Genomic DNA, 20592 nt, shown 5'->3' with positions numbered 1-20592 from the left:
TCATCTTACTTTTCAATTATTTACAATGGCGATGCATAGACAATAAAAATGACCCCCGTAAGAATTTAGTTCTAACATTTAACATTGTTGCCGTTAGCTCTCAGTTCAATTTGTATATGAGTAACCTTCAATTGAAAATTGTTATACTTTTTTTATATTGAAACATTTGAAAATTTGAAAAAAATAAACAATTTGATGACGTTTGGTTTGTTAGGTTATGACTGTTGTCAAGATGCGGGCAAATACAATTGATGTATTCGAACATTCGAAATAGTGTGCGCATGATTAATTGTTATGTCATAATATAAATAAAATCAGTCGTATCAATTACAGTATTTTTACAGTGTCGAAAGCAAGAAGATAGAATAATTCCAACGGAACCGTAAACCAATTAAACCGTAAACTAATCGGAATTTTACGCCTTGCGTTCAAGAGGCGGATGAAAGCAAGATAATGTCTGTCTCTTTTCACTCTTTCATATTTTTTCCACGGGCTTTTCGACTAAAAGCTCGAGCTGACAAAAAAAAGTAAAACCGCACATGAGCTCGTCAAACCGTTAATATTCAGAACATTCTACGTCGTGAAACATCATATGACGGACGGTCTTTTATGAAAAAATTTCGCGAACATTAAAAGGGAAATATTGCCATTAACGAGCACTCTTGTGTCGTGTGACAAATGACTAATTGTATTTTACAACAATGAAATATATACAACTTGGGACATTACACGACCAATAATACCGCCTTTCAAATTTGATTAATTATCGCAGGAATTTGTTACCAAAATGGTGAAAATCTGACTGGCACTCATGAAAAATTATGAGGCACATGTAAAATACAAATTGTTCAATATTGGAAGTGGAAAACCAATCAGTTCATTTCAGTCATCAGTATGAAGCATTCAACAAAATAAATTTTTGACAAAAATAAGTCTCAGTTGGAGTTCCTGCAGATTCTGGAGTGCGTCCCATACTAATGATATATCTTAAATTCAAATATGAATGTAATGAGAAGATGTTTTCTCATTTGGTAGATTGATTCATTCAAAGCATTGGAAATAAATATTATAAATAGCTAATCGCTAGTTTTCATAGTGGACCAAAAAATTGTTCTGAATTTTTTTTTCTATAGCACATATAAACTCAACTTTATGTGCTTTATACATGAAATATCACTTCAACCACAAGTATACGAGAAGTAGTTCAACTTTTTTCAATTATACTACAACTGAGATCATTATTTACATTCTATACAATGCAATTTTCGTAACAACTAAGTTTTCCATGTAGGATTCAGCAACCGAAGATGACTTCCATCCTCCTGCTCTTCCAATTGTCACAAAACCAGTACTCGCGTTTGCTTACGCACAACTCACAAATCCATGAACATGTTCGGATTTGTGAGTTTTAGAGCATCTGCAACTTGCTATGTGGTATGTTTCCAGGGCGCAACGAAACAAACTTCGTATTGGTTTCCAAAACAGTTATATCAATAAGTCTCTCAACTATCACCTACACCAAGCGCCAAACGTGATGGCGAGCGATCGCGCAGGTATAGACTCTCCCAACTTAATTACTATTGGATTACGATAAGCCTCTAGCCGACCAGTGTCGTACCTATAATTAGTTTTAATTAGGGTAGCAAATGGAAAATGACTTCTTTGTCATTTCTTTTCATATTTTATTTAGTATTATAGGTAGTACAGTTCATTAAAATATTAAATAATGATACACACTTGATGACTGGTTTTTTGTTAGACTATAACATTTTTTCAGAAACAACACAAATTATTCAGACCATGCCAAATGGCAACAACATTGGAGGACAAGTGATGATACGCCTCTGTACAGAGCATTTGTAACTCTTGCAAGAGCTGTAGTAGGGTTTACATTGAAAATGAGTTTGTGCGCGGGTCGCCATCACGTTTGCCGCTTGCTGTACCTAGGTATGTCACGTCGGCATGCTCAGACATACCCATTATTATCACCAACTCAAAACCATCGACATAAACTGAGTTAAGTTAAACATAAAGTAAGTTAAGCTGTAATTGTAAAAATTATCTCTATAGGCAGATGAGAAGTATATGCAATCCTCATCTGATTTTTCTTTCATGATCTAGCAACTTCTGCGGGATCAAAAATTTCGAATTTCTTGGATTTTTAGCCGTCGGTAATTTTTTTCAGTAATATAATATGTTCTTTGTACCTGTATTTGACTTTCAAACGTTTCATTAATATTCATACACCTATTTCGAAACATCAGATTTTTTGTTTACTGGTTCAGTCAACGGTTTGCATTTTTTGCCTTTTTGGCAGTATATGCCAAGAATACTTTTTTACCAGCCCCATCAACTTTCTTGACCTTTTTCTATTCAACAAGGGATTTATATCCTTTTTCGTGAATTAGCCTTGAATGTTGTGGTAGTGATTTTGATACCTGGAAAGGTAATGCGACTCCTTTTTGCACATTCTCCACTTCCTTGTCGCACAACAAAAATGTTGATAACAAATAGTAAGTTAATAAATTTATTCCATTCAGTTATAAGACACACATATTCGTCTATGACAGAAAATATATATATATATATATATATATATATATATATATATATATATATATATATATATATATATATATATATATATATATATGTTAACTCGAAGATTCTCACGGATAAAGTATGATGAGCTGTTTTCTCGGGTTTCGCTCCGTGTTCTGTGTATTTTCTCCCCATAAGGATTATTTTCACAACGTTTCGGCAAAGTCTCATTTGCCATCTTCTGGTGATGTCTGGTTGAAAAAACCTAGTCTAGTTGAAAAAACCAGACATCACCAGAAGATGCCAAATGAGACTTTGCCGAAACGTTGTGAAAATAATCCTTATGGGGAGAAAATACACAGAACACGGAGCGAAACCCGAGAAAACAGCTCATCATATATATATATATATATATATATATATATATATATATATATATGATGAGCTGTGCATGTCCCCCACCCTTTTATTTCTTGAACGGGTCAACTCAAAAAATACAAATTTGGGATAATGAAATTAATGCATGAATACTTTATTTTGAATTGAAATTGACAGATGAAACTTTCGAAATGGCAACTGGGCGCCATCTGGGAAAAAAATTAAATAGAAAGGGGGCTCTTGTAACACATCTTTTTGAAGCTCCACAAGCCTAGAATATAATGTCAATATCTTCAACTACTACAAAATGACGAAACTTTTAATACTTTTAATAATTGCCTGAAATCATTAACATTTAACTACATAATATGAGGTAATAAGCTTGAGGTCAGTTCAGAAGAAGCTCGAAATGGTTGCCTTTAACTTCTTGACATATGAACAGCCTATCCGATATTTCCGCCAAACATTTTCGAACACAGTAACGTCAATATCTCTGCAAATATTTATTATTCTCTGCCGTATATCCAATATTGAAGCAGTTTCAGTTTCGTAAACCTTTTGCTTCAAATAGCCCCGTTAAAAAAGTTCAAAGGTTTTAAATCTGGCGAGCGGGCTGGCCATTCTGTACGACCGCGACGGCCAATCTAACGACCGAAAAAGTAGTAACCAAATACTTAGTTTCTTACTTACCTGGAGTAATGTAGTGGTGCTCCATCTTATTGGAATACAATATCCATATCGAATTCATTCGCTTCCACGATTTCAATGATGAGAGGGTCAATAGTAGTTCCCAGCATATTCAAATACAGTTCTCCTGTTAAATTTTGATCAATAAATAGAGGTCCTACAATATGATTTCCCAATATTCCTGCCCAAATATTCATTTTTTCTGGATATTGAGTATGTGTTTCCCGGAAAACGTGAGGGTTGGTGTCACTCCAATAACGGCAATTTTGTCTGTGAACATTGCCGTTTAAAAAAATGTACATTCGTCACTAACACACAAATATTGTGGAGATAGGAAGGATGCCTTACAATGGTTTCCGTCATGATTTCTGTTGTTTGATCAGGGCCATCTTCAGTTAATTGGTGTACCATTTTAATTTTGTATGAATGCTACCTATTCCTCTTCAGGAGTCTCCACACAGTAGAAGGAGATACCTCACAAACATTCGCGACGGAATAAGTAGACACTTCAGGATTTACTACCATCTCACCAATTATTTGCACTTGCTGTTCTTCCGGAATGGACGGATGACCTGAGGGCTTTTTGTTATGTACACTAGCGGTAATTGTGAATTTGGATACAAGTTCCCTCAAATATTTTTTACAGATAGGACGATTCGGAAAACGTTCATTGAAAATCCTTTCGTTCTCGTGAAAGTTACGCGTCGCACCGTAAATAAAATTTGCTTCAATATTTTCTTCCAATGGACGAGAATTGACCCTTTTAGAGATTGTTGTTGTTGTTCCTACAAATAAAACCGCTCTCAAAAATGAGAATATTCTAACTGAACAATGATGTTCATTGTCGTACTGACATTTTTTGTCGTTTTTATAAACAAAATATAACTTAACAAACCTAATCGGGTTGCTGGAATTGCCGTATGGCAGATAAAAAGGAATATTTCTAGAAATATCGATAGTAATGTGTTTGTCTTCAGGAAATTATCAAATGTCCCGCCATTTTGTAGTACGTGAAGATATTGACTTCATACTCTAGGGTTGTGAAAGCCCCCATTTCCTTTGAATTTTTTTCCCCAGATGGCCCCCAGTCGCCATCTTAAAAGTTTCATCTGCCAATTTCACTTGAAATTAAAGTATTCATGCATTAATGTCATTACACCAAATTAGATTATATTATAATTCTAGGATAACTATTGAAAGTTACGGCTACCTAAGCAAGCTTGTATTGTAGTAGCCAGCAAACAATGTAGTAATCCTGAACCTATATAACCAGAAATACTAAATAAATCACATAGTAACCCACTAGCAGCTCATAGCTGACCATGAGTTGGCAATGCAGTTATGAATTATTTTTCTCAATTTTTCTACAGAATGTATGCCATAGAAAAAAATAGATTATACTTGGCGATAAAATGCATTATTCTTGTGAAAATTACTGCCACGAGTGATGCAGTCACGATAAATAGTCGATAAGAACCGTATTGCTAAAACTGAAATGAAAAAGGCCTTAATCATGCAGTCGTATAAGTTCAATCGACCTGCATATAAGACTTTTGAAAAAAACAGAAAAACCTTGTAAAACTAATTCAATTTTATCTTCATTTTTGATGACTAATTTTTTTTTGCTACAAGAAGTTCACTGTCCAAGTGGAAAAGCCGAATCGCCATTCCGCTTATGGAATGTCAATTTATCCGATTCCTGATCCGGCTCGTAGGACCAATTTAGACTTTCGTGAGACCCGACCAACCGCAAGCCAGACGTAATAACTTTCCGATGACGGAGCAGACGTGCATTTACAGATAATTTTAATCGGTAATATCGAAGGGTTATCAAGATAAACTAATATTTGGTGCGGTTAATTGGGTATGGACCGCCTAACTTAATCGGATAATATTAATGGTAATTATTGCAGCTTTCGATGAGATTCATTAACGTCGCCATAATTTATCGATGAGCTGACCGCGTCGAACGGCGTCCTATAGCGCGACGCTCGATTGGAATCGTATCGATTGTCATGGAAATATCCGATTATTTATGCATGGAGTGTATTTTCAGTTCTGACGCCGGTAAAAGTTAACAATGCCGCCGTCTCGCAATTTTGCAACTTTGCGACACTAACTTTTGTCATTAGAAGCAGTTTGATGGAAATCGTGAAGGATCAGAATCGATTTTTTGGTCTCACAAATGAAGTACAAAAAAGGACTATTGGAGTGACAGAAAACAATCAACTACTTACCCAATCCTTTCCGAATAAACTGCTGTTCATCAAGAAGGAATCACAAACAGAATGTTGGCATCACCAGCAGAGTTACATTTTATAGCAAAACAGCTTGGACCAATAATATTGCCACGTACTCATTACGATTTATGTAGAAATGCAAAAAATCAGAATGCAAGGGTATATAGTTTCTTTGGAGCAGGCCCACGTGAAACCTGTTCTTTGAAACGCGTTATTGTAGTCCGCTTATTTTGACCAACATACTTTTGGTCGCAATCATGATCAGCGTTTTTTATAACTGGTATAGTCGATGTAACCGGTATTGTGAATAGTTGAAGCTATCGGCTATATCAAAGACCAAAAAAAAACAATACAGAGAAATAATGCTGCTGCGAACTAGTCGACGTGGACTGAATAATTGGCAGTTCGTATTGGATAATTTTTACTAACCGAGTTTTATGACTGGCTGAAGAGTCATAAAATTAAATTTGAAGTCATGTTACGGTGACGAATAGAATGTGGGGATGAGTATCGCCGTTGTATCGTCAATGTTCAGTTCAGGAACTGATCGCGATTTGAGTGTTGAAATTCGATATTGGTGCAGTTATAATCACTTGAAATTTTTGTTATCTGTTCGAAATGTGGCGTCCTTGGACAAGTACTAATAGTAATAACGAGTGTGATAACACCGCAGACTTTTTTCTGTGTAGTGATTCCAATAGCGATGGTGAACAATGCGAAATAGAGATACCAGTGAATAAGATTCGGATGCATTTGAATATTGAAACAGAGAGAGTATGTTTCAATGTATATATCTCAAGTTTGGTTTCGAGGGAAACAAACTATTACAAGCAACATCAGATTTGACCGAAATTCCTTTCTCAACTGTACGTAAAATAGTCAAAAACAAACCTTATGAACGCAAGACGCGATATGATACGGGATTACCAAAACCTTTAGATGTTCATCTGATAAAATCATTGAAAAAACAATATACGACTGTTACAAAAGCAATGAGATTCCTACAACTGAAATCATAAGGAAGAAATTGATTACTTCCGGCCATAACGTGAGCTGCTGTGACAAAACTCTTCAGAATTGGATAAAGAAACTAAAATTTAGGTTGAAAATAATAAACAAACGTCAAACAGTTATGGACAGCAGAAGAATAATGGAATTGCGTAACAAATACTTAGAACAAATAACTAAATATAGACAAGACCAACGACAAATTTTCTATTTGGACGAAACTTGATATGACACTCACGAAACTTTTACGAAAGGGTGGACTGATGGTTCGAGAATGTATACGCCAAACGTGCCTGCGAACAAAGGATCGCGACTAATCATTGTGCATTGCGGAGTAAGTAAAGGATGGGTTCCGAATTGAAATTATGTGGAAAAAAACTTAAGGACTGCAATGTTGACTATCATAAGAACATGAAAGCTAATATTTTTGGGGAATGGATTGAAAACACATTGATCCCAAATTTGGATGCGAATAGTGTAATAGTTCTTGACAACGTTTCGTATCATTCGCGATAGCTCATCAAAGTACTGAATAAAAATTCGAGGAATGATGAAATACAAAGTTTTTTAATGGATAACAATTTGTATTTTGAAGATAACTATACCAAAAACCAACTACTTGAAGTTTTACAGACAAAAAAAATTTGAAAAAGTGAATGCCCTTGAGAGCATTGCTGAAAAGTATGGACACACCATACTGAGACTTCCCCCTTATTTTTGTGTTTTCAATCCCATCGAGTTGATTTGGGGAAAATTGAAACAACGCATCAGGTGTAAAAATAATATTCCAAAATTTGATAAGATGGTAACAGAGCTAGTTAAAGAAGAAGTATCTAATATTACCGAAGAAGACTGACAGAAAAGGATTAAAAGATTATATGGAGATTGGACACTTCCATATCAATGATGGAATTATTCATTATTGATTTAAATGACGACAGTGATATTGAAAGAGAGAATATGGAAGAGGAATTATCAGACGCTTTCGACGAAAGTTGGTGAAGTGTTTTTGAAGCCATCGATTGTATATATATATATATATATATATATATATATATATATATATATATATATATATATATATATATATATATATATATATATATATATATATGTGAATGAGTAGTATTCAGAAGTATTTTCAAACATCACTTTGTTATTTGAATCCCTACTTTCCCACTCATCTATATAAACGAAATATTGGAACCACCTATTGGTTCCACTTATGTTTCGCTTGCGTTTACGCAGCTATTTTTATCAAGTACTTTTCTGTTTTTTCACATTTTGTCTTCAATCGAGGACTGCCTGCCCGGTACTGACGATGCCCAATAGGCTGAAACAGCTGTCTACCGGTGGCTCTTAAATTGAAATCAATATGGGAGTGATCAGAGAGTACTTACCTATTCATATTTTGATTTTTATGGAATTATTTTCCAGCAGCTTGACTGCATTAACCTTTCTCGATTTTAACCTTTCTCGTTTACTTGAACTATACATCTAGGAATGCTAGGAAATCAATAGAGTAGATCACCTATAGACCAGTTTCGAAGTATTTCCTTTCATCATTGCAGGAGAGATTAATGTAACGCCAGTTTCCAATTTTGCATATCAACTTACTGAACTGTAAGTGATCTTGGAATTCATGTATATAAATTCGAGAATTCTACGGTTTTTCTCATAAACTTCGACAGTGGTGGGTGTGAAGGAAAAATCTTTCAATCCAAGGCTTGTGTATTGCTCAAACAGTGAAACTGCTCCATTTCTAGAGATATAATTAACAACCCACCAATCACTGAGATGGGTTCAACTTGATACGTTGGATACATTAAATTTTAATAGAATCTCTTACTTATCAACCTATACACCAACTATCATGATCGGAACAGTATAATTGATAGTTACCCTTCTATTGTTCTATTAATCAAGTACATCTAACATAATCGGGCATAACCATACTCGAACACGACCAGTTTATTGATTCTCTGAACGCAGTATATATTAATACCAGTTGTAGGAATAGAACAATATCGAAATATCATTCAGCCAAATAATAAATTCGTTACCTCTCAATGAATCCAATTGCAAAACTGAACGGATGAATATGCGTCGTTTGAATAGAGCAAATTGCAGCCAATTAACCATACCTAAATACCGATTTGTTTTGACAGCTATTCGATGTTGCAGAACCAAATTCTCTGTGAATAAGCGTTCAAATTGTTCGCGATACATCTAATTATTTCATCTCGCTTGCTGACGATTCAATGAAATATTCGAAAAGTGGTCCTACGAGCCGGATCCGAGGTGAAGTATAAAAACTTTGAAAAGTATAGCAGTACCGTTGAACTTTACTCAGTTATACTGAACCAAAAATGAACTGAAAGTACATCAAACCCTTTCTAGAATTGCAAAACAATTGGGCCTGGAGCATATAAATTGATGAAATCTGACGATACTCACTCATCATATATGCAAATAGTGATATGTATCGAAGCGGCATGCAGCGAAAATTAATTCAATCAAATCATCATTCATCAGATATAATTTAATGTTTCCATATGGAATGAATTACGATTCAGAGAATGTTTTGACGACTAATTAATGTGGCGGGTAACCGTTAACAGCACCAAATAGTATAAAATATGACATATCTGGTTATAATCCATGAGCTATTGCTTAATTATGGTGTCAGTAACGAAGGTCGGGAAAATTATGTTTTCAAGCGAAATCGAAAGGAGTCTTTTCTCCCATGTTGATGGAAAAGGTAAGGCCGTAATTTCCCTTCAATTCAGTTCAATACAACTAAAAACGATCCAAGATATTGCTGTATTGATAAAAATTGTTTTACCACTCTTCTAGCCCAGCTCATAGGACAACTTTTCAAATATTTTATCCAATCGTCAGCAGGACAGACGAAATAATTAGATGACTCGCGGACAGTTTTGAACGCGAATTCGGTTCTGCAACAACAATTGTCGAAATAAATCGGTATTAAGGTAAGGTTAATTGGCTGCAATTCGCTTCATTCAAACGAGGTGAATTTATGATCATCCTTCAGTTTTGCAATTGGATTGACAGATAATCAATATATAAGCTGAATGAGCTTTTGATATGATTTTTTTCCTACAATTCATAATAATATTTACCTAATATGTTTAGATAAATCAATAAAAAGGTCATGTTCGAGTATTGTTTAGTCTAGCCTGATTATATTAAACTAGTTACTCTCTAAAGAAAAGGTAACTATCAATTATACTGTTTGAATCACGACAGTGGTATATGGGTTGCAAGCAAGAGATTCTATTAAAATTTATTGTATTCAACGTGCTAAGTTGAACCCACCTCAGTGATCAGGGAGTTGTTCATTATAGCTCTAAAAATGACACAATATAACTGTTTGAATTTAAAACCTCACGATTTGATCTCCACAAAAAGTTTGTGTAGTTTTTGAAATTACTATAGATCTTCATCAAGTAACGGCCGAATCAATAAGAAAAATAACTGTTTGAGCCTGGGTGTAAGTGGTTCTTCTTTCACTCCCACTACAGAAGTTGAAATATTTAGTTTTTCTCATCAATTACGTTGAAGGCTGTTGGAACCGCTCACACCAACATCACCACTGACACATTTTCAACATTTGTCTCCAAAAAAAAGCCATTCAGCGTCATCTGCATGAGCATATGCAGAAATACTAAGAATAATATTTTGTCCTACTGTCAGTCTGTCCTTCAAACTTTTTCATAACAATGTGATATCTAGCCTCGAAATGACTGACACGGAATTTTCGATGCAGTCAATTATATAGAAAAGACTTTACTTGTTATGATTATTCGACAAAATCGGATCTTCTCAGCCGTATCGTGAATATGAATTTTACTCTGTACAGTATTGAGACCAATTGAGAAATTGGGACAAGTTGAAAATATTCTGTTAATAGTCACTATTCCCTTTTTGACAATATATTTGCCCTGTTTTGAAATTGAGGATCTATAAAAAATGGTAGACACTGCAAAATATAATATATCTCGAAGTACGAAAAAAAGATCTGAAATGAAATCAATAAAAGTTACACATGAGATATGTATCATGTAGCATAATGATGATTTTTGCTGGATCCAAAATCACTGTTATACACTTATTGATCAAATCGATTACAAGCTATTACGGTTGATTAGAAAACCTCATAATCTTTAGTACAGGAAGTGGAGTTCCACTGAGATGAATGTTGAACCATTAACTTTTGAATATTGAAAATCAATAATAAGTCATAATATCGTAATATTATGCTTCAGAATGAAAAAACACACCACTAAAAAAATTTGTTATTTTATCTGACTTAAACGAGATATATCAACTTGCTATTCATTGATGAATTCAAGATTAAACGTTTGTTTGAAGGTGATTGACAATGTTTCTTGATGAATTTCACTAGTTCGGACTTTCATTGTCTACTACATAAGATTATTTGAAATACCTGAAACAACTAAAAAAGCACGGTCTAATAGAGTCTTGATGATTCCTCTTTCAGTCGATTGATGGTGGTTGGATTCGTGGTTCAGATACTGTCCCGTATGAGTGGGTTTTCGGTATACAGATGTTTCCCACTTAGTGTCGGTCCTCTTCACCAAAACGTCTAAGAATGGCAATTCGTTGTGGATTTCCTTCTCCATTGTGAAAGTGATGGAGAATCTCACGCTGTTGATGTGTTTCAGGAAGGCGTCTAGTTCAGTATTCACATGGTTCCATATTATGAAGGTGTCGTCAACATATCTCAACCAGACTCAAGGTTTGAAACTCTGTTTGAAACTCTGGCCATTGGAGAAGCCCACAAAAAACCTCGAGTGTGGTTGCTTTTGGGCTCTGTAATACGAAGGAAGGTCTCGAGAAGGAACTAGACATCATCAAAAATGATTTTCAACGGAATGGCTACTCCAAGCGATGGTAAAAAAGACTTTGGCTAAAAGATAGCAGGAGCCTCGCAAGGAAGAGAAGCCGTCACAACCAGTGCTTGCACTTCCCTACATCAGAGGATTATCGGAGAGGATAAGAAGAATTGGTTCCAAGTACAACATCAGAACCTGCTTCAGATCCGGTAACATTATCCGTAGCAGCCCCACGAAAACCAGGCCACCAAACGCGGATTGCGATTCCAAGAATTGCATTTACCGAATACCCTGTGAGTGCGGAAAATCGTATATTGGTGAAACTAAGAGGCCATTGAATGTTCGCATTGCCGAGCACAATAAACACACACAGCGAGGGGAAACCAGCAAATCAGGAGTAGCAGACCATGTTTGGACCCATCAACACAACATCGAGTGGTCCCAAGCTGAGATCTTGCACAGAGAGGAACATTGGTTTAGGAGAAAATTCAAGGAAGCCGCATACATCTTGTCCAACAACGTATTCAGCCAAGCCAGCGTAGAAATACGCAAGATATGGAAACCCATCATCAAGCGAAAAATTGCCAACTCCCGCCAAATGGTCATCTCCCACGGAACCAGTGAAGCGGGAAATGGAAAGCGGGGATAAGTGAAAGTACTTGAACGACCTATAAATAGTCATCTCTCGGAGGAATCAGTCCAGTCATCACCCGAAGACGATTGTAGATGAAAATTAAAATGAATGCATACTGTGGCCTTCGTGAAGTTCAATCAAAAACTATTATAAATATTTTTCATACTATGTAAAATAAAGATACAAGAGCAGAAAAATTAATTATTTCAAAGACGGTTCACGATAGACTGGATTCTCAAACATGATTCCAATGCATTCTATAAAGTACATTTTTGAAGTGATAACTTCTTACGGGAGAGTAAATCGCTTCGTTACCTAACGCGTTACAGCGTAGTCTGTCTGGCTTCCCTTTCTCTCGGCTGCAGGCTCCTCCTCTCTCATCGGACAGACGCTCAGTATTTGGTGTGAGATAGACATATACTGTTGACACTATTATAAAAATTTGTTAGCTAGCACGTATAATTATTTTATTACGTGAAACGTGGGTTAAAAATGATGATACTAATTTTGGATATGTACATTTTTAGTATCATTATTTGATCCTACAAAAGTAGTAATTGGCTTATGGTAGGCTATAATAATATATGTACATACACAAAATGATCAATAAAAGATTTCATTGATAAATAACCTTTCCCTACATTTTCACATATTTTTCTGTCTAATTCAACCAACCCTTACCTTTACTGAGATAGCAATAATGTTCAATTAAATTTTTGCCACCAGGTATTTGGTACCTTTCATTTGACGTATTTTCGTTTTCTGGAAATTTAATAAGAGCCTATTCTTCAAATCGAAACTTGTTTCGACTCGAATGCCGAATACTCAAATACCGACCGACCTGTCGGTCGGTAGCCGGTCGGTTCGGCGTGGGTGCTTTATTCACTTACTCAAATCGACCGCCGTGTGGGTCGGTGGTTCAAGCCCTAGGCTGAACGATCGATTCACACTTGCTATCGTCCAACCCGTGTTAGGAATCACATGTAAAAAGGTAAGACCTCGTTATACCTTAGCTCGCACAAGTTTCGATTTTCTGAGGGTTGTCGTTCGTAGGGGTGCCACAGCTGGTTAACGGAAAAACAGATTTAAACAGATGAAACTCATGTGGAAATATCATCTGCAAAAATAGTGAGGTTACCAGAAATATCGGTATTTGCTGGACCATTCCTACTAATCCCTATCCCTATCCCTACTAATATTATAAATGCGAATGTAAGTGTGTTTGTTACGGTTTCACGCGAAAACTACTCAACCAATCATCATGAAATTTTGCACAAATGTTCTTGGAGGTATTAGAAGTAACATAGGATACTTTTTATAAAAAAAAATGATGTAAGAAAAGAATCCCAAAATCTAGCTACTTTAACGTCATATAGTTCTCGTATTGATTCATTTCTATTGTACTGACACTTATTTGATGGCATGAATGCGAGCGAAGCCGCGGGTAAAAGCTAGTTATTTTATAAAGCAGACAGAGAGTTGGCCGAGAAGAGACCCTTGAGGAACTCTTCTGTACTCTGTTTGTGAGGTTCGTTGACTGTTCGATAAGTAGGTCTGACACTAGCTCAAACTGTTTCCTTTTATTCTCTAGTGTTGTGGTTTTTGTAATAGCGCCTGCTCTAAAAATTTACACTTTTATTTGAATATATTATTTTGAAAAAGATTATTCATCAAATAATTTTAAAAAACTTCATTTTGTTGTACTTGTCATGCAGTGCTTGGAACCTTTGGCGTAGTAATGAATATTACTGGAGTTTTTTCCCAACACCAAACCATTATTTTGACACCTCGACACATGTGTCGATGTGTTGAAATAACGGTTTGGTGTTGGGAAAAACTCCAGTAATATTGATTTTGTTGTGTTCAGTACCGATTAAATACTGTAATCTGATTTGAATTTTCAAAGATGTCTAGCCCTTATGGGCGAAAGGTAGGGAATGGAAAAGTATATGCTCAAATAGAAATTCAAAAATAATATTCGAACATTTGTCTGAAATATTTTTACCATTTTTGTCTTGAAATTTTTTCTGTCGTTCTTCTTCAATGCAGATAAATATACCTACTATTTCACGTGCATTGAAGTTGAAACTAGAACCAAAGAACAAAGCCTGAGGAGAAGGAACAGACTTTCGAAATCCAAATTCATGTTTGTTAACTCGAATGAGATGACCGTTGGCCAGTGATCAGTGATCGTCCTGAAATGCCGATTTCCACGGCAACAAACCTCGTAATCCCAATCATAAATTCATGTTGAAAATCAATAAAGCGTCCATACCCCCGAGCTGCATTATTAATTTATCCGTACACAGAGATATCTGGATTCCGATAAATAATAAACTCTCAGCAGGAGTTGCAAAGGTAAAGTGAGGTGCTGCGAGGCAGCATATAATAACTAAGGATCCCCCCAAAGGACGAGGGATTTCGCGTCGTCCTGATTTCATGATAAATGACTACCTTCCACCTTGCAGCGAGATATTGTCTACATTATGAGTTCAGAAGCTACGGTGCGGGTAATAAAGCCAGAAGATGAGATTGTACAGAAACCAGATATGAGTTTTATTGTTTGTTCAGATTTCTAATTATATTAACGGCGGTAGCGCTATAATTCTCTCTATTGACGAGTATGTATGTGTGGGTAGATGTAACGTACGTTCTCCAATTAGAAGAGTCATTCGAGGCCTTCCAATTCGATAGTTTTCGATCAATTTCATCACGGACCATCAATTCGTAAATTTGCTCATTTGGCCTATGTTTCAATCAGTGTCATAAACTGCTATTTGATATAATCAGGCGGCGAGCTCCAAACCGCCGAATTCAATATAATTTGATTAGCGGCCATGGCGGTGTAACATATTTGGCGCAGTTCGATGGTTATGTTGTTTATAGGAAATTGAAATGGTTGTTGATATTACATCGGATTTTCTATGATAACTTTTTCGTTCGTTATTATTATCCGGTGCGGAAAAAATATTTTTGGAGAATTTTGGTGAGATCATGAGATAGTTGAGGTATTTGTTCGAGATTGAGTGTAGATATTTAATGGCCAAGTGAATCGTTGGGAAGCCCCTCTTGAAATCATTGCATAGTTTCAAGTATAGGAATTTGGTAGGTGGTCAGTTATATTCGTAAAAAGGTTGGTTAAAGATAACATGGTCGTTGTTTCTGTAGACTCCTTCAAGATCTGTGCAATAAGGAATTCAAACTCACTATAGACTGTACGTCTCTAGATAAGTTAATCGACCGAGTATGGTAAGAAAATCCTCTAGTTCCGAACCCATCACAACCGAAAATTTGGAAACCGCGGCCTAACTGAAGATATAGTTGCTCAAATCTAGTTCTTACTATACAGGGTGTTCCTTAAACACATGCTAATATTTGAGGAGGTAATTCTTAGACCCATTTTAAAGAAAAAACGTCCTATGGACGTATGTCCTAAACGCCTTAACTTTTGAGATACAGGGTGGCAAAGTTTTCAAAAATAATCAGTTTTTTAATAATAACTGAGATAATTTTGTAGACATCTTTGGCATATTTGGTACATATGTTCCATGCCTCAAGGCGCATTTTCTGATGTACAATTTTCTTAATTTTCTCTGCCAGTGGCGTACGTACGAGTTTTGAAATGTATATTTTTGGCGAAAAAAATACTACGCCACTGCTTTATCTTGAATCAAAAAATATTTTTAAAATCTCCATACATTTTTGAGCACATTTGATTTGCTGGGTTTTCTTTGTCCGACGCATGGTTTTCGCTCAAAAAATTAAAAATCGCTTTACTTAAGGATAAATTCCTTAAAAATCTGATGCGGTATCGTGCATCGACTGAAAGCAAACTAAGAGATCAGATTTGTTGCAAAATAATTGAGGATCTAAAAGGTATTTGTTTGTTGTCAGATGCACTGTTCTCAATTAAAATTACGTCATAACGCAGCACCGCTTAAAAATTTTTGAAAACATAAATTTAGTTATCCTGGAATAAATAACGTGTAGCAGAATTTATTTACTGCACCTCTTGGAAATATGGAGTTTGTCGATATGTGATTTCTTTCAAAGATTAAAAGAAGAAAAAACAGCGTTCCCACCATAGCAATAAAAAACGAATTCTCTGTATGTACAAACGTCAGTAGCTAATATTGATGTTGGTTTAAAGTAAGGTGTTGGTGTTAAAAACTGTCACAGCGCGTTTTGATTGATTTTGAAGTGTTATTGAAGTTATTTTGGTAGTCCGCTGTTTTTCTGAATATCAGTATCAGTATCAGTATCAGTAAATAAGGTAAATTATACGAATGCGGAAACGGCGCAAATGCATTACGTATATGGCCTTGCCGATGGTAATGCAACAGAAGCCAGGCGCATTTATCAGGAAAGATATCCTAATCGTGCCTTACCAGATAGCCGAACCTTTTCAAATATTCATCGTCGACTTGGGGAAACTGGTAGTTTCAAGGAAGGGACTCCGGAAGGTAGACCTCGTGTAGTAAGAACTCCTGAAATTGAGGAAGCGGTACTGCAAGAAATTGAGGAACATCCTGAGACGAGTACGAGGAAGATTGCTAGAACTCTGAATATTTGTCATCAAAATTTTGGTTGATTTTTTGTTATACCCATACCATATTTCAAGAGTGCAGGCATTACTCCCCAGAGATTTTCCACAGCGTGTGAACTTCAGTCAGTGGTATCTACAAAGTATTGCACACAGTTTGAGACACAAATTTTGTTCACAGACGAAGCAAATTTTTCTCGGAATGCCATTCAAAATTTCCATAACAATCATGTGTGGGCTGAAGAAAATCCCCATGCAATAACCGAAACCCATTTCCAACACCAATTTTCGGTTAATGTATGGGCAGGAATTATAGGTGATCATCTAATAGGACCATTTTTTCTACCAGGACGCCTTGATGGTCGTTCTAATTTACACTTTCTCGAAGAAGACTTACCTGGGTTATTGGAAGATGTGTCACTTGCGTTAAGGAATCGAATATGTTACATGCACGATGGCGCCTCTGCTCATTTCAGTGTAATTGTCCGAAACCATTTAAATACAGTTTATCCTAATCGTTGGATAGGTCGCGGAGGACCTCAGCAATGGCCAGCAAGATCCCCCGATCTCAGCAGTTTAGATTTTTTTTATGGGATCACCTTAAAACCTTGTGTATAAAACTCCCGTTAATACTTTAGAAGATTTAAGAGAGCGAATAGTTGCCTCGTGTGAAACTATACGAAATACGCCGGGAATATTTGAACGGGTGCGTAATTCCATGCGTAGAAGGGCGGAAGCATGCATACTAAGTGCAGGTGGCCACTTCCAACAATTTTTATAATCAGTTTTGGTATTATTACTAATTAACAAATTTGTGCTATTCGTTTACGGCCGATTTCATAATCAATATCTAAAGTCCACTTTACCGAAAGGAGACTTTACACTAAAGTCCCCTTTAAAGTAGCTGTTGCCGTCATTTGGTTTCATAATTAATATTAAAGTGCCCTTTCCATAAAGTATCTTTTAAGTAATTTTTAAGATGTTGGTCAACCTGGAATTCATGGATTTTGACAAGATTTGTCATATTTGACGAGTATTTAAGTTCAGTGTTTGAATAAGTAAGGTTAAGAGTTGTGGTGTTTGATGTTTTTGTTATTTGTATTTGTGAGGACGATTGATTTGGACTGAAATGGAAATGGTAAATAATAATAAGAAAGTTCGCTCGTCAAATTTTTCTCGGGAGGAAGAAATGAATTTAATACAAGAAATTGAAAAATTCAAGCATATTTTAGAATGCAAAACTACTAATAAAGTAACGAATGCAGAAAAGGTATGTATTACAAGTACAAGCAATTTTTTGTGTGTATTTTATTTATTGTAGAATACATGTTAATGTAATCATAACCCTAATTTTACTTCATCAAGGGTGAAGGGTGTGAGCTTGAAATAATAAATTAAAACTATATATATCTATGTAGTTAGATACCTCAATATTAATAAATTTAAATATGATTTTAGGAAGAGGCATGGCGCAAAGTACTTTCCAGCTTCAACTCCAGAAATATACAAGTGAGAAGTATATCTCAGATTAAAGCAAAATTTGATAATCTGAAAACAAAAGCTAGAAAGGATGTGGCGAAACAAAAATCATATATGACGGGAACAGGGGGTGGTCCCGCAATAAAAATTGATTTAGATCCTGTAACAGAAGCAACCCTAAATATAATAAATCTGAAAATGGTGGTGGGTTTGAATAACAGCTTGGATAGCGATTTCATAAATGTAATTACATTTTTTTATAACCAAATCATTTTGTTTTAACAGTTACCAAACTAAAATTTGGTTAATGGTTAAAAACATTATTTCTTTCATGATTTTATCTGTATTGGTTAGGGCAATAAAATTAAATATTAATTGTATGTGGTATTATAGGATCTTGGAATGGATGCATCATCTTCAGTTTTAAAGGAAGAACTTCTAAAAGAATATCCTCAACAATTTGTTGTAAGTAAATAAACCGTTTTTTAAATGATAATATATTAGCAACCTGTTAATAGTTGTCAAGATAAATTTGTTATTTTTTGTCTTGGGAACATACTTGTATAATATTAATTATTCTGAATATATTGTTACAGGATTCAGAAATGACAATAATTGCAGCAGGAGAAGCCAAAGATGAAATGTCAGAGATTTCTACGCAATCAGTAAGTTATAGATTTTTTTCACTACTAATCCATAGTTCGGAAAGACCTTTTATTTTGAATTGAAGGGTTTATATTTTTAGGAGTGATTAATTTTTGGGAAAGAAATTTTTTGGCTTTCTACTACTTCTTCTTGATACAAAAATTATGTGGGAATCTTCCAAAGAAAGGAAAGAAGTAATCAATTTGAAAATAAGTAACTCTATACATGGATGTGTACATCATGCAAAGAAACATCTTTCAGATAATAACTGGAAGGAAGTCCTCCTGAAACAGCTATTTTCATATAAACATTGAATTACATTACAAAGTATCTTCTGTATAATTCAGTATTCAGTATTGTTTCGAAAGAATTTTTTTCTGTCGTGTAATTCAATGTTCATATGAAAGTAGCTGTTTCAGGAGGGCTTCCTTCCAGTATGTGTCTGAAAATTGTTTCTTCGCATGATCTACACATCTATGTATAGAGTTACTTATTTTCAAATTGATTACTTCCTTCCTTTCTTTCGAAGATACCTAAATTTTTTTTTGTATCAAGATGGAGAAGTAGAAAGCCAAAAACTTTTTTTCCCAAACCTTTTAATTTGTTATGCTGATTAAAGCTAATATTTAAGTTAGGACCTCAAAAAATGTAATAGTACATTTGCTTTTAGATAGTACCTGAATTTACTGAAGAAATTGTATTGGAGGAGAACCAGATATCACCTCCTACATCAGTGACACCCTCAGGGAGCATGTCTAGTAAAAAAGTGAGTTTTGAATTGTGTGTGGTACAGTTGTAATTTTTATTATATAACTCTTGTCTGTTCCCAGCAAACGCATATTAAGAAAAAAATCGATTGGAGTAGTTATGCACCTAATAATTTAAAAAGAAAAGCCAACGGAAAACTACACCCAACCAAAATAAACCCGTTATATAATGCAAAAGAAGATTATTATAAAAAGAAAAAGGAGCTTCTTGAAAAAACGGTAGAAGCAGAGGAGAAGGAGAGATCAAGGAGAAGGGAGAGAGAAGAAGAAGAACATTTAAAAAAAATGACTTTATTGGATTTAGAAATCAAATTAAAAGAAAAACAATTAAATAAATTAAATGTTTCATAAAACTGATTTTTAATTATTATTAGTATTTACAATCTAGCAAAATGTTCATTAATTATCAAATTCCTTATATTTTCTGCTATATTTGGATTATTTTCCATGGGGGGTAATACATCCTCATCGTCTTCCTCTATTTCATCTTCTTCAGTAAAGTTATCATTCATATCAATGGCAATGTTATGAAGAACTGCAGTTGCGACTATTACTGCCATTGTGGTCTCTAGTTTTAGTCTCATGCCAAACCTCAAAACGGGAAATCGTCTTTTCCATAAACCGTATTGACGCTCTACTACATTTCGAGTCCTTATTATAGACTCATTGTATAAATTTTCAGCAGGTGTTCTAGTTTGTTGTAACTTAGTCATAAGATATGGCTTTAGAGAATATCCACTGTCACCAATTAGCATATACTGACCAAATATACCATTTTCAAATTTTTGCT

General features: G+C 35.1%; 3 protein-coding genes across 4 annotated transcripts in view; 2 read left to right on the top strand and 1 right to left on the bottom strand.

The window, feature by feature from the left end:
* LOC111511482 (uncharacterized) overlaps nt 1-20592 on the top strand; it is a 121365-nt gene that overhangs the window by 41186 nt on the left and 59587 nt on the right. Inside the window, exon 1 of one of the 2 annotated variants that reach the window (XM_074184196.1) lies at nt 2483-2513. The exons of the other annotated variant lie outside the window; for it this stretch is intronic. Within the exon in view, the coding sequence (XP_074040297.1) occupies nt 2498-2513 (16 nt within the window). The 5' untranslated portion in view covers nt 2483-2497. Of the gene's footprint in view, nt 1-2482; nt 2514-20592 lie in introns of those variants that run through there. 2 annotated transcript variants of the gene reach the window in all.
* The window catches only part of Mct1 (Monocarboxylate transporter 1), a 215271-nt gene that overhangs the window by 165483 nt on the left and 29196 nt on the right, over nt 1-20592 (bottom strand). The gene's annotated exons all lie outside the window — the stretch shown is intronic.
* LOC141486354 (uncharacterized) lies at nt 17731-20155 on the top strand. The gene is made up of 6 exons (XM_074184199.1): nt 17731-18181; nt 18370-18633; nt 18784-18855; nt 18987-19055; nt 19706-19801; nt 19866-20155. The coding sequence occupies exons 1-6, from the start codon at nt 18041-18043 to the stop codon at nt 20151-20153; spliced, it is 930 nt and encodes a 309-aa protein (XP_074040300.1). The 5' UTR covers nt 17731-18040; the 3' UTR covers nt 20154-20155.

The sequence above is a fragment of the Leptinotarsa decemlineata genome, unplaced genomic scaffold (assembly GCF_025532065.1).
Source record: "Leptinotarsa decemlineata unplaced genomic scaffold, Ldec_3_MD MMD2_tig00026354_RagTag_RagTag, whole genome shotgun sequence".
Taxonomy (NCBI): Eukaryota; Metazoa; Arthropoda; class Insecta; order Coleoptera; family Chrysomelidae; genus Leptinotarsa; species Leptinotarsa decemlineata.
Note: the sequence above shows the minus strand (reverse complement) of the source record. Positions and strands in the feature narration are given on the sequence as shown.

What these genes read in the sequence shown, in the direction of transcription:
- LOC141486354 (XM_074184199.1), top strand. Translation starts at nt 18,041, where the DNA reads ATGGAAATGGTAAATAATAATAAGAAAGTTCGCTCGTCAAATTTTTCT. An exon ending in TGGATAGCGATTTCATAAAT is followed by an intron (nt 18,634 to 18,783) that starts GTAATTACATTT and finishes GTGGTATTATAG; the next exon opens with GATCTTGGAATGGATGCATC. An exon ending in GGAGCATGTCTAGTAAAAAA is followed by an intron (nt 19,802 to 19,865) that starts GTGAGTTTTGAA and finishes GTCTGTTCCCAG; the next exon opens with CAAACGCATATTAAGAAAAA.